We start from the raw sequence: 14,389 nt of genomic DNA on the forward strand, positions 1-14,389 counted from the left end.
GGTATGTATAATGGCACTGGACTATTTTGATTGCAAAGAGCATTTAGAACTGTATTATGTAGGATCTTGTGTAGCAGACTGAGGAGTTTGGGTTTCATTTGGTTGTCAGTAGGTGTAGAGGCATCAGGAATTTTTGAGAACCTATTCAGTATTTTTATACAAAGAAAAATGCACACATAATATTTTGGTTTAGTCACAATTCTGTACAAAGTGAGAAGGTCATACTGAAGGCCTTGAAGTGATACCACTCACCTTCTTCCCGTCAGCATGCTGTGCTGTCTGTAGGCTGCTGTTCACGGATGACTCAAATCTGTCCCCTTCCTTTCACCAGTGCTGCTGCCACCCTTAATCTAAGCTGCTGCCATTGCTTACCTGGGCTACTGCATTAGCTTTTTACAAGTTTTCTTCTAGGGACTTCCTTAGTCTATTCTCCATAAAGAAGCCAGAAGCATCATTTTAAAAATGTGAAGGATTGTCAATTTATTCCTCGGCCTAACACCCTTTGGTGGCTTTGAATTGAATCCAGCTGTCTTACTTGGTCATGTAAACATCTGCATGTAGCATGGCCCACACTATGTATTCAAGCTCATCTCTCACCATGGGAAACCTTGCTGACTGCCTTCAGTTCTCCACACACACTAATACTTCACAGTGCTTTCCTGCCTTTTACTTGGCCTGTGGTTTTTTTTTTTTTTTCTTAGTGTGCTGTTGACTTCACTTCTTCATAAGGCTTACTCCAGTGTTGTTTCCTCAATAAAGCCTTCCAGGACCACTTTATTTATTTATTTTAGGGCCACACCTGTGACATGTGGAGGTTCCCAGGCTAGGGGTCGAATCACAGCTACAGCTGCCAGCCTACGCCACAGCCACAGCCACAGCCACAGCAACGTGGGATCCAAGCCATGTCTGAGACCTACACCACAGCTCATAGCAACACGGATCCTTAATCCACTCAGCAAGGCTAGGGATCTAACCTGCATCCTCACGGATCCTAGTCAGGTTCCTTAACCACTGAGCCACAAAGGGAACTCCTAAAGTGTTACTTTTTGGCAAGTGATTACTGAACTTTCCTGAAGGTAAGGTTATCTGATTCTTGATATGAAAATATGGCTTTCTGGGCTTCAGCTCAAATGTACTAAATCTAAACTTCTAGGGGAGAAGTCTGATGATTATCTCTGTGTTAATAATGATATTGGGAGAGTCTTATCCAGTAAAATCAGGAACTAAATGGGTAATGCCTGTTTACAACAGATTAAGTACTTAGATGCTTGAAATATGAGTTTACTTTGAAGGCCTTTGAAGGCTTTCATATATTTCAGGATTGGATCCAGTTCTCGTAGTGAGAAGAAGAGGGTTCAGGTAGCTATTACAGTGCTTATTCGCTGCATTTTAAGAAGAAGAGAAAGGAGAGATTTATCAGTATGCTGGCTAAGGACAAGAGTAAAATTAATGCCTTCTCTTTGTTACTGATTGCTGTTTTAGCTAGATGAAAGTATGTTTTACTTTAGAAATACACTTTAGTTTTCTTTATTGAGGATAGGATATATTTTGATAGCCACAAGTTGTTTCATAGCACAAGAAAATAGTAGGTGCCCACTTTCTGATATAGCTTTATTTTTCCTTGCCAGCTATGAATTTCTATGAAGACATATGCGGGTATAGAGCATGTGAGTGTATATATGACACAAAGGCTGTAGATTCTTAGTATTTTCAGATTTAACGTGAATAGTTTTGATTGAAAACAATTGCAGAGTGCCCATTACTAATATTCAGTTTTGCTGAGGTATGTACTGAGATTCGATTTAATGTGTTAAGAGGCTGGAGTGTAGAAGCACTCTCAGTGTGTAAGCCTTGCCGAATGTCTTGCATTCTTATCTCCATGCCTCTCTTTTTTATTCTACACTCCCAGCACTTGTGCAGTAATTCTTCTAAAATTAATATAGACGTTCCTGCTGTGGCACAGTGGGTTAAGAATATGACTTCAGTGGTTTAGGTCACTGCAGAGGTGCGGGTTTGATCCCTGGTCCAGTGCAGTGGGTTAAAGGATCTGGCGTTGCCAGCTGCAGCTTGGACTCAGTCCTTGGCCTGGGAGCTTCCATATGCCATGGGTGCAGCCATAAAAAATATATAGATATGTAAATAAATAAAATTAATATTACCTTAAAAAACTTTTTTTAAATAGAACCACCACTGGTCAATCCCACAGGAGAAATTGGCTGTAATTTCTGGTAGTTTCAGAGAAAATTAGGAATTTGAGAAAGTGATAGTTCTTAGCTCCAAGACAAATTTCTCCTTTAGTTTTAGCTAGCTAGCAATTTTAAAGTTAATGAATGAGAATCACCTAATATTTTAAGAAAATATTCTTTCCTCTGTCTTATTTAGAAATTGTGTGCCATTTCAAGGACTTGGAATGCTTTGTGCTCTATTCATTATCCAAATGTAAGAAGTCAGCGGTGGTAGTTTATAACTTGGAAAAACAAAAAGAACCACTGGAATTAAAAAAAAACCTACAGTGGAGGTAGTTCCTGTTGTGGCTCAGTGGTAATGAATCCATCTACTATCCATGAGGATGCTGCGTTCAATCCCTGGCCTCGCTCAGTGGATTAAAGATCCGGCGTTGCCATAAACTGTGGTGTAGGTTGCAGACACGGCTTGGATCTGGTGTTGCCGTGGCTGTGGTATAGGCCAGCAGCTGCAGCTCTGATTCAACCCCTAGCCTGGGAGATTCCATATGCTGTGGGTGTGGCCCTAAAAAGTAAAAAACTGACACAAAACCTAAAATGGAGTAGGTCTGAGTGTGCCTTAAGTGTCTTAATTTTAAGTTTCATTTTATTGAGTTCCCTAAGTGATTACAACACTTAGATCTTAACAAGAGCTTCAAGTTCACTTTTTTTTTTAAAAGGGAGCAAAAGCCCTGAAAACTGATGTTTGATTACAGCTTTATGTAATTCATCATCAGTTATATGATTAAAAAATTCAGTTGAATTTCAGATTCCTCCAAAGTATCATGAAAATTAATATGTTTATATTGGTGAAAAATAAAACACTGGAAAGTAGGTGGTGGTATTAATGGTGGTGAGTATACGTGTGTTTATACATATGTACGTACTTTTTTCCTTTTCTAAAGTTACATAGCAAACTTCTGGAGACAGAGCGCCAACTAGGGGAAGCTCATGGTAGGCTGAAAGAACAGAGACAGCTTTCAAGTGAAAAGTTGATGGATAAAGAACAACAAGTGGCTGATCTACAACTCAAACTTTCTCGTTTAGAAGAAGAAGTAAGTTTGTATTTTAAATGAGTTTTTTTGAGTACATGTATTGATAGATTTGAGGCATCTTCAATATTGTTGTGTTCAGTCTTTATTTTCAAGAGCTTAGTTGGGTTTTTAAAAAACATTAAGTTGTGTCTTTTATTTCTCCCCAATAATAACATCCTACTTATTAACTACATTAAGTAATTTTGTTGTGTTTGTATTCCTTAAAGTTGTCATCAAAAATTACAAAGAGGGGAGTTCCCATCTTGGCTCAGTGGAAACTAATCCGACTAGGAGCCATAAGGTTTGTGGGTTCGATCCCTGGCCTTGCTCAGTGGGTTCAGGATCCAGTGTTGCCATGAGCTGTGGTGTAGGTCACAGATGCGGCTCGGATCTGGTGTTGCTGTGGCTGTGGCGTAGTCCTCCAGCTGTAGCTCCAATTCGACCCCTAGCCTGGGAACCTCCGTACGCCGTGTGTGTGGCCCTAAAAAAAAAAAAAAAAAAAAAAAAGAAAATTACAAAGAGGACTACTCTTAACCTTTAGGCAGGAAAAATTCTGAGGGTGAACCTATCAGGCTGCTTAAGAAGAATCTTCTGGAGTTCCCATTGTGGCACAGTGGTTAACGAATCCGACTAGGAACCATGAGGTTTCTGGTTCGATCCCTGCCCTTGCTCAGCGGGTTAACGATCCGGCGTTGCCGTGAGCTGTGGTGTAGGTTGCAGACGTGGCTCGGATCCCACGTTGCTGTGGCTCTGGCGTAGGCTGGTGGCTACAGCTCCGATTGGACCCCTAGCCTGGGAACCTCCATATGCCGCAAGAGCGGCCCAAGAAAATGGCAAAAAGACAAAAAAAAAAAAAAAAAAAGAGTCTTCTCACCCAGGAGGGAAATATCCTATCCCAGTAATAGAAAACCAAAGTGAAGTTTCTAATGAAACTGAAAAATGAACAGTTGGGGAGGGCATTGATGACATGTAGTTGGTGCATATGAACTTTGAGTTTGCATTTAAGGATTTTTTTTTTTTAAATTAAGCATGAGATTGAATGCTATCCTAATTTAAACTGAGTTGCTAAAAATGGTAACTATTATTTGGTTAAACTCAAAGTTATCCACATCAGATTGTCTTTTATTAGAAGTAAAACAAATATTGCTACTGTTATTTAGATTATTGTTACAACAATATATATATAATGAATTCCTTGGTCATATTCGTACATAAGAACAGTAATAAACTACATGCTAATCTGGAGAAAAGAATTTTATTCTTCTCAGATAAGAATCTATACCTCAGGAATAATTTCTTAATCATGAGATTAAGATTTTATAAGTAATGAGATGTTGCTTTTAAAGTTGATTTCATCTATTGTCTGAATTTAGTTTTCTCTTCAGACGTGAGAATTTCGAGATTCGAGGTGATGTCAGATATTTACAAGTGATAGCATTATGCCTTTGTCAACTTTTTTTTTAAGCTGAAGGAAAAAGTAGCAAATTCCACAGAATTGCAGCATCAGTTAGATAAAACAAAGCAACAGCATCAAGAACAACAAGCTCTTCAGCAAAGCACTACAGCAAAACTTCGAGAAGCTCAGGTAAATTCTATTTGAATTTTTATCCTTTTAAACAAAAATTAACCAAATAATTATCCTTCTGTTGTGGTGAAATTAGTTAATGCAGAGTACTTGATTATGAAAGGTTTTGATAATTTTCATTATCTGGAAAATTAGAAAATATTTTTCTTTTGGTTACTATGTTGAAAATTTTCTCTAAAACATTAAATATTTATTATAAATAGGTTTATTTCCTATTATAAATTTACTTATATAAAATTTAAATTTATTAAATCTCTTTAAACAGATTTATTAAATTTCTTTAAAATATTTAAATTCTTATTTATACATAATAAATTGTTATTTATTAAAAATACCTTTTTGAAAAATTGAAAACGTAGATAAAATTTCTTGGTTTAGTTAGCAAAAAATAGCATTTCCTTCATTAGAACTTACTGTTTATTGGTTATGTCCTTCCCTGCTTTAGAACTATCATGTGAACACTGGAATTGTAGGTATAGAAAATGTAAGAGATTGAGTTAAATTTGTATCGATTCTACAGTATAGCTCAGATGATTGAAAGGAGATAAATTTTTGTTTCGTTACGGTAGGGGTAAGGTGGTGCCCAAATGTTTAAAATGAATTTGACCTTGGCATTCATTTACTCCTTCAGTCTTTCATTAATTCTTTGACTGTTATTGAACACCATGTGTCAGGCACTGCGGTAAGCACAGAAAACCGAGCTGCGTAAGATGTCGTGCCTGCCATCTAGGCAGGGCAGTCTAATGACGTGCACACAGAAGCAGTACGGGAGTTTAGGGAAGTAGTAAGTAATGTGCCTCTCTTTCGCTTCTGAGTTTGGATAGTGGCATGGCAGTCAGATGGATAGAGATCAGAATATTCACTTATTTGCTCTTTGATTCATTCAGTCCAACAAATAGATATTACTGTCTACTCTCAGCCAAGGAAATGATTTTGTGTATATGACCTCAGAGACAGCAGACCAAAATGTCTGTAGTGAAGAAGGCAAACAATAGCCCAGGTAAATAGGCAAAATGTATAGTGTGTCAGATGGCCATAAATGCTATGGAAGTGAAAAGAGGGAAGAGGAACTCTCTGGGGAAATGGAGGTGGACTGCAGTGATAGGGTTGCCAGGGAAGGCCTCTCTAAGAAGATGAAGGGCCTGAAGGAAAGGAGGGTGGGAGCCAAGTGGAGATCAGAAGAGCGTCAGTTTATTAACAGGCCCTGAGGCAGGAGCTTGTCTAAGGAACATCAGGAATCCAGTGCTTGGAGTGAGAGAGATGAGAGAGGTAGAAGTGGCGCAGAGATCACAAGGGATCAGAACATGTTGAACCGCTCAGGTAATTTAAGGATTTTACTGTGGATGAGATGAGAAATCTTTGGAGGGTTCTGAGAATGGAATAGCCTGATCTGACTTGTAATTTCACAGGATTCCTCTGGCTCTTGTATTGAGAGTAGACTGTAGGGGCACATGAGTAGAATCAAAGAAATTAACTAAGAGACTACTATAGTAATCCAGACAAGAAATGATATGGCCTGGTAAGAGTGGAAACGATACAGGTAGTGGGAAACGGTCAGATTCTAAATATACTTGAAAGGTAAAGCTGACAGATTTACTGATAGATTGATATGGGGTATTGACAGAGAAGTCAAGGATGATTCAAGGATTTCCATTTGAGTGGTCAGAAGGCTGGAGGTCAGGCAAGATGAAGACTGGGAATTCTATTGGATTTGGCAACATGAGGTCATGGATGACATTGATAAGAGCAGTTTTTAAAGAGAAGGAAGGGCAAAAGCCTGTTGGAGAGCGTCAGAGAAAACGGGAGGAGAAAAGTTTGATACAACGAATATAGATAACTCTAGTTTTACCATAAAGAGTAGCAAAGAAAAGGGTATGTGAAGCTGAGGTAGAGGATTTGGCACTGGTCTGCAGTCAAGGGGTTTTGTCATAATGTACCCCAGAATGAAATTTATTCGTCCATCACAGACCAACCTGGAAATGACAGCCTTTTACTTTCTGTTAGGCAGGTTGTCTCGTAAACTAAAGGGAGAGTGAAGGGCTGAGTTAGACAGTCTTAGCTCTTTGTTCCAACCTTTCCAAAGAATTAAGTTCTTATTCCCCGGGGAGGAATAAGAAAAGGATGGCACAGAGGCCAGGCGAAGTCTCTCATTATGAAATATCCTGAAAACTAATTAGAGAAATGCAGTGGAGTATAGTTCCAGATGTGCATATGTGCATACAATTATTATGATAGCTTAGAGGATGGTTCTTTAACTCAGAATCTGGAAAAAAGTTATTGAAAATTTCCTTAGAAAGGGCAGTCTGTCACAAAGGTTGTGTAGATGTTTCTGGGTGGCATAGGTGGTAATAGTAGTGTACTCCAAGTAGAAGTTACCAGGGACAGAATGCTGAAGCTGATGTGACCTAAACTGTTCGGTTTTGCTGGAGCTTAAAGGATAATATAGAGATGAGTCAGAGAAGAGGCCAGAGTATTAGACATGGGTAAGTTTATGGAACGCCTTTCTTCTCGAAGATAGAAGAGTGTTGATGGTCTTAAGATGTGATTTTTAGATAGGTTATTCTTGTGGTTATGTGAAAGATGGGTTTTGGAGAGAATACTCTGAGACAGGATCAGTTAAAAGACTAATAATATATGCAGTGATTTCGATGAAAAACAATCATGTCCTTAGTTCAAGCGATTGTTGAAAAAAGCATCATGGGGACCAGTATGAATGATATTTTGGAGATAAATAGGACTTACTGACTTAATAGTTGTAGGGAATCAGAGAGAAAGGGAATGACTTCCAGACTGGTATCACTGGGTGCATGGTACACGGAAGTATCATCCGCTGTGTTAGTGTATGTGAGAAAGATGGCCATGTTATAGGACAGTGTGATGAGTTCCGTTTTGGACATGTCTTGAGCCACCTACGGGATATATTAATTGAAAGCTTGAAGGAGTGGACCCAGCCATACAGTACCTGCGAGAGATATCAGTATATATGGGGTAAATGGATTATTAGATGTGAGGGGAGAGTATAGAGAGAAAAATGGACAACTGGTATTTTGGGAAACAGTAGCATTTAGGGGATGGATGAATGGAGGAAGAAGAGCACAGAGAAAGAGAGAATGATCAGAGGAATCAAGGGGAACTTGCAGAGGGAAAGCCCAAGGACTAGGGAGAGACAAAAGCTGGGAGTAATCATCAGCTTCAGATGCGGGTGTGTGGAGAGCATGCCCAGTATGATACATGAACGAGATCTATTAGATTAGGCAGGTAAGAATGAGTGACCTTGTTAAACATGATTTCAATAAAGTGATAGACGAGAATGTCTGATTTGTGATGGATGAGTAAGTGAGAGGTGAAGGAGTTGGGAAAGTAAACATGCATTACTTTTGAAATTTAAATGTGAATTGTATAAAGACTGGGCAGAAACCGAAGTGGGACTTGGTTTAGGAAATGTTTTTGAGAACCAGAGATACCTGAATATGTTTATAGTCTAGGACTAAAGGACGGGTAGAGAGGATATTGGAGAATGGGAGGTGACTAAAGAAATAAGGTATTGCTAAGTTATGATGTCCCTGATACAGTGGGTGGTGGTAAGTTTGAACTTACGCTGTGAAAGATATCTTTTGAAGCTTGAGGAAATGTGTATGTATCTGAATAAATTTAAAATTATATATGTGTGTGTATAATTTCATAGGTAAGGGGAATAAAAACTATAGTTGATCATTCCTGAAGGTTTGCTTCCCTCCCCTTTTTGGATAAAGTTTGACTGGTATAGCTAGCTGAATGTTAGGTAGGCGGAGATTAAGAATTTGGAGATTAAGTTTTTACGTGGTTATTCAGGGGACTGTTTGAAGATGACACCCCCATTCAAGTGACAGGATTGAAAAGGTGATTCTGAGTGTATAGTAGAGGACGGAATCTAGAAATCTGTGGTGGTGCCAGTCTGTGGAGGTTTGTGATGTGCTCTAAAAGTGTTCAGAAATGTCGGTGTGCAGAAAGCAGATCGCAACACTGATCTAGGATTGGACTTCTTTGGGGCGGCCGTATTGGCAGTTTGGGGGTGGAAGGAAATGGAGAATGTAGATGAAGAACAGTTAAGCTCAGTTCACATCCATACATGAGGTTCGGCAAGGGAAGCTAGGCAGGTACTAAAAAAGCTAGAAGAAAATTGAGGTCAGTGTCTCTGACACTGGAGAGCAGAAACGAGGTCAGGAACTTGAAAAATGGTCAGGAAGTTGTGGTCACAGAGTAGGATAGATTGACATTTTTTTATCTGGAGAAATTTCAGGTGACTGTAAGATCCTGCATGTGAGTGGTTGAATGGAATGCGTAGAGGTCCAGGAATTAAGATGATGTGAATGTTGAGGCTGTACTCTTAATTCTCTATGTATTTTGTATTTCCCAGGAAATTGGCAGAAATTGGGATTGAAAGAAAGACTAAATCAGGTCTCAAATCTTCAGTGAATGAGGTAGGGATATATAGATAGCAACACAGGACAGAGTGTAGAATAAATGAATGACATACTTCCCAAAATGTCATAAAGCTTTTACTTGAGGGTAAGAATAATGACGATAAAAAAAAAAATCTAGAAAAAGTGAACCCCTCCTGCTTGCCCAACAGAACAGTCCTTATGTATCAGAGGGGGCTGGTGGGGAATGAGTACCTCTAAAGGGAGAACCAAATTTCAGGTAGACTTGGCCGTAGAGTGCTAGTTCTGGAAAAAGCTCAGGCCTGCACTGTGGTTCCAGAAGATTAGTGCAATGTGCAGAAAGGGGTCATTAGTGGCAGGAACAGAGGATGACCACAGAGTAAACCTGGTTGCTTTTCATTGTTTTGTGATGGAAGCATAGATGAGAAACGTGTTTGAAAGTAACTGTTTTCACCTATTTTAACATTGGCACACATTGTTGAGGGTATATGTGGTTGCTGGCTCTGTCTCAGCAAGGTGGGATGGGCTACTGTAACGTTTGCAGAAGGGCTTGTTAGGGCCTTGTTCTGGGTGGAATCTCTCTGGCTCTCTTAGAATGATGGAGAGAGAGGCAAAGGCTGTGGGTCAGGTAGCCCCAAAACATGCAAGGGTGTGGTTCCAGAGGTGGGCTGTTTGTACATGTGCTGGGTAACATGAAGGCCCTTGGTAAAGTAGAAAAGAAGGAAAGCTTGATGGAGCAATAGAAGGGTCCTCCTGGGTTACTGGAAAGCACCTTCGTGAGTGTATGTCTGTTAGACAGCAGCCCTTGCTTTCCCATTCATTCAGTAAGTATCTTAGAGCACATGTGTCTTGGATACATAAGCGAATAAAACAGGCAAAAATCCTCATCTTCATGGAGTGTATGTTCTTGTGAGGGGTGGAGGGAGGCAGATACACATGGAAAATAAGTAAATTATTTAGTATGTTAGAAGAGATAAATGCTATGGGAAGAAAAACTTTCAGGTGAGGGAGCACTGGTAAAGGAGCATTTGTTTCTCTTTTTTAGGGCTGCACCTATGACATATGGAAGTTCCCAGGCGAGGGGTCAGAATGAGAGCCATAGCTGCTGCCACAGCCAAAGAAACACAGGATGTGAGCCTTGTCTGCGACCTACACCACAGCTCATGGCAACACTGGGTCCTGAACCCACTGAGTGAGGCCAGGGATTGAACCTGCATCCTCATGGATATTAGTCAGATTCACTTCCACTGTACCCCGATGGGAACTCCAAGGCCGCGGTTGTAAATGTAACGATCAGGGTAGATGTGATTGAGAAGCTGACATTTGAGCAGATATTTGAAGGCCAGGGATGAGCCACGTGACTCTGTAGGGAAGGTGCCAGGTAGAAGAAACAGTGCAAAGGCTCTGAGGTGGGATTGTGCCTGGTGTGATCAGAAATAATGAGGAGTCCCATGCGTCTGAAATGGATTAAACAGGATTACAGTAGGTGGTGAGGTTAGAGTGTTAGAGTAAGCATGTGGTTAATCGAAGGGATTTTTGGTTAAATTCTAGTTTGTTAGTAACGTAGATTTAGGAGTTCTTGTGTGGAGCAACAGACTAAGGATCTGGTGTTGTCACTGCAGTGGCTTGGGTTGCTGCTGTGGCTTGGGTTTGATCCTTGGCTGGAAAACTTCCACATGCTGTGAGGATAGCTCTCCCCCATATATAAATATATGTAAAATATAGCGTTATGTTGTTAACTATATTGTCATAATTATTTACTTATATTTGCCATATTAAAATGTAATGATTAGTAAACATGTAAGACTAAAGGTATGAATCTTAAAATTTATTGAGTCATTTTGTTTGAGGAATAACTTTAAGTTCTCTATTTTTAACGTAGTAGTTTTCAATTCTTTTCAGAATGATTTGGAACAAGTACTTCGTCAAATTGGTGATAAGGACCAAAAGATCCAGAACCTTGAAGCCTTATTACAGGAGAGTAAAGAAAATATTTCTTTCTTAGAAAAGGAAAGAGAAGATCTTTATGCAAAAATTCAGGCTGGTGAAGGAGAGACTGCTGTTCTTAATCAATTGCAAGAAAAAAACCATATATTACAGGAACAAGTAAGCTTGTCTAGTGTATTCTATTTCTAAAATTTATTTTTATTTCTCTAAATCTTACTAAGTGCTTTGTGTAAATGATTCTGCTAATTTTAGTACTTGTAAAATTATTATGTATTTCTGAAAAATACCGTCTCATTTACCTTAGAGGTGGGTTGCTATTGCAGTGAAAATAAGTTATTTACCATGATTTGATAAAGGAAATCTCAGTTCACACCCCAGGATGTAACTTATTACCTGTGTGACCATAAGCAAATCATTTAACCATGTTAACTCATTGGAAAAGTATAGTTAGTTCACACTGGGAAGTTAGACTTACTTCTTGGCATTTTGTGATGTTTTGAAAAGGAAAAGTAAGGAACAGAATATATTTATAAACTATATCAGGTGTTAGTTATTTCTGTGTATTGCTTAATATCCAGACGTAGTGGTTATACATATATTTGATAATGTACATGTCTTTGGGATATATAGTTAATAACAATTTTGATAAGCAGACTTCTTATTTTAACATTTGTATGTTAGTTTAAGTGAAACATAAAATTTATTAGCTCAATATGTTTTCAAACTGTAAAGCATTTAGTGTCACTTTTGGGGAAGAATTGCCCAATAGGTGAATCATAATTATCTAAATGAAAAAGTTTTAAAAGTATCAGTAGGCCATATCACTTTTCTAATTTAGGTATTAGAATATAACACAAAACTTTTTCTGCATTTCAAAGTTAGCCTTGGCTACCAGTTTTATGAGGAATTCTTTAGCCTAGTTTTTAGTTGGAAGTTGCATACAACGTAACATTGCATGTTATACAAATGTCAGAAAAGCCTATACAATTTTTTAAAAAGAGTAGGTAAAAATAAATCTATGTCCTTCTGCTTCTAGCTGTGTTGGAATAACTGGCAAGCTATTTAGTCCTCCCACTTTAAACAGCCAGAAAAGTGGGAAAAACTATAAAATAACTGTTTTCAGACATTGTACAAGAAATACTATAGGGGAGTTCCCCTCGTGGCTCAGCAGAAATGAACCTGACTAGTATCCATGAGGATGCCGGTTCGATCCCTGGCCTCGCTTGGTGGGTTAAGGATCCAGGTGTTTACCATGCGCTGTGGTGTAGATCACAGAAGTGGCTCAGATCCTGAGTTGCTGTGGCTATGCTGTGGAGGCTATAGCTGCAATTCAGCCCCTAGTCTGGGAACTTGCATATGCTGCAGGAGTGGCCCTAAAAAGCAAAAACAAACAAACAAACAAAAAACAAACAAAAATCACTATCGGGCTTTCATCTCAGAGAAGAAAAGCAGGTGAAATGAACATCTCCAACTTTTGACCTGGAGACATTTTCCAGCCTGGTGCAGGTGGGGGAATCCACAGAGAGCACAGTGGTCTCACTGAACTAAGGAATGAGAGGTTTAAGTTGAGGGAGGTTGAACTCAAATTTGCAGGGTAGAAGGGGAACAATGAGAGTATGGAACAATATAGAGAAAATTCTCCAGAAACCTACATAGGGATCCACTTGAGCCTTTAGCTGAATGCTGAGCTTTACACTTATAAGGAGGAATTCCATGAGGCCAGGCAGTGGAACAAATTATTAGGAGCTGCAGCTGAAAAATGATCAGAACTCACAGAGCTGGGATATGTTCAAGTTCCAGCCAGTCAGAGAAGAAAGACATGGTTGAACACTTGAGGGCATTCAGTAAAAACCCCAGAAATGTCACACCTTAAGAATAAAGCTAAACTAGCCCTAGAGTAAAAGCTAGCATACACCTCACCTAACAAACATAGGAACAAGCCTGGAAGGAATCCAGCTGGACCACCAAGTGTATTAACTGCCTGCTGGGGCAAAATTCAACCTTCGTTGAAAGAAGACAACAAAATCTAGCCTCATCACAAAACATCAAAAAATTACTAGACATACAGAGAAGTGGAAAACATGAGCTATAAGCAAAAGAAAAATGATTCAATGGAAATAGAACCTAAAATGAGAGAGGATAGTCATCAGACAAGCACTTTCACACAGCTTTTCAAATATATTTATGGATACGAACAGCTCATACAACTGAACAACAACAAAACAGCCCACCCCAATTGAAAAATGGGCAGAAGGCCTAAATAGACATTCCCCAAAGAAGATGTATGGATGGCAGTAGGCACATTGAAAAGATGCTCAGCATCACTAATGGTTAGAGAAATGCAGATCAAAACTACAGTGAGGTACTACCTCACACCAGTGAGAATGGCCATCATTAATAATTCTACAAATAACACATGTGGAGAGGGTGTGGAGAAAAGGGACCCCTCCTATACTGTCAGTGGGAATGTCAATCACTACAACCACTATGGAAGGAACAACAGTATGGAGGGTCCTCAGGAAACTAAATATAGAACTATCATGTGGTCCGTGTTTATTTATTTTTGGAAAGATGGGAACAGTTTTTCTCAAAAAGTTGAGATAATCTGTCAGAGTAATTTAACATTCTCATGTTGCTTAAATTTGGGTTTCTTCGTTCTTACTATATCATTCATGACCTTTATAATTAGAGTGTTGCCTATATGGTAGGTAACTCAACTAAAGGCCCAGGAGAATTTGCATGACCAGGTGCAAGAGCAGAAGGCACTTCTTAGAGCTGCACAAGACTGTCCTCTCCCTAGAAGCCAGCATCAATGAATTAAATAATCAATTAAATAAAAGAAAGGAGAAGGTCTCCCAGCTTGACATACAGGTAATATTGAATTATGTGACTTAATACGAAGTTTGTATGAAGAAAGCATGTTTTAGGATCACATTTTGAACTGTTTCTCCCCCCTCCCTACCCTGTTCTCCTGCCTTACTTATTAATGGAAAAACAAATAAGAATAGGAATTAAATTAAGGTTCTGTTTTGAAAGTTTGTTGAACTTTTCTGTTTGCCTCTCTCTCTCTCTCATTCTCTCCTTCCCCCTCCCCCCTTCCTCTTTCTCTCCTCTTGAAACCACCAAGTCTTTTCACTTTTCTGTTTTCATGAATCCCTTTTTGTTGTTTTTGAAGTTTAA

General features: G+C 39.1%; 1 protein-coding gene across 1 annotated transcript in view; it reads left to right on the forward strand.

Moving 5' to 3' along the window:
• The window catches only part of EEA1 (early endosome antigen 1), a 125,308-nt gene that overhangs the window by 78,321 nt on the left and 32,598 nt on the right, over positions 1–14,389 (forward strand). Inside the window, 5 exon segments of the mRNA XM_021091260.1 lie at positions 3,128–3,277; positions 4,722–4,841; positions 11,165–11,368; positions 13,918–13,994; positions 13,996–14,080. Of these exon segments, the coding sequence (XP_020946919.1) occupies positions 3,128–3,277; positions 4,722–4,841; positions 11,165–11,368; positions 13,918–13,994; positions 13,996–14,080 (636 nt within the window).

The sequence above is a fragment of the Sus scrofa genome, chromosome 5, assembly GCF_000003025.6.
Source record: "Sus scrofa isolate TJ Tabasco breed Duroc chromosome 5, Sscrofa11.1, whole genome shotgun sequence".
Taxonomy (NCBI): Eukaryota; Metazoa; Chordata; class Mammalia; order Artiodactyla; family Suidae; genus Sus; species Sus scrofa.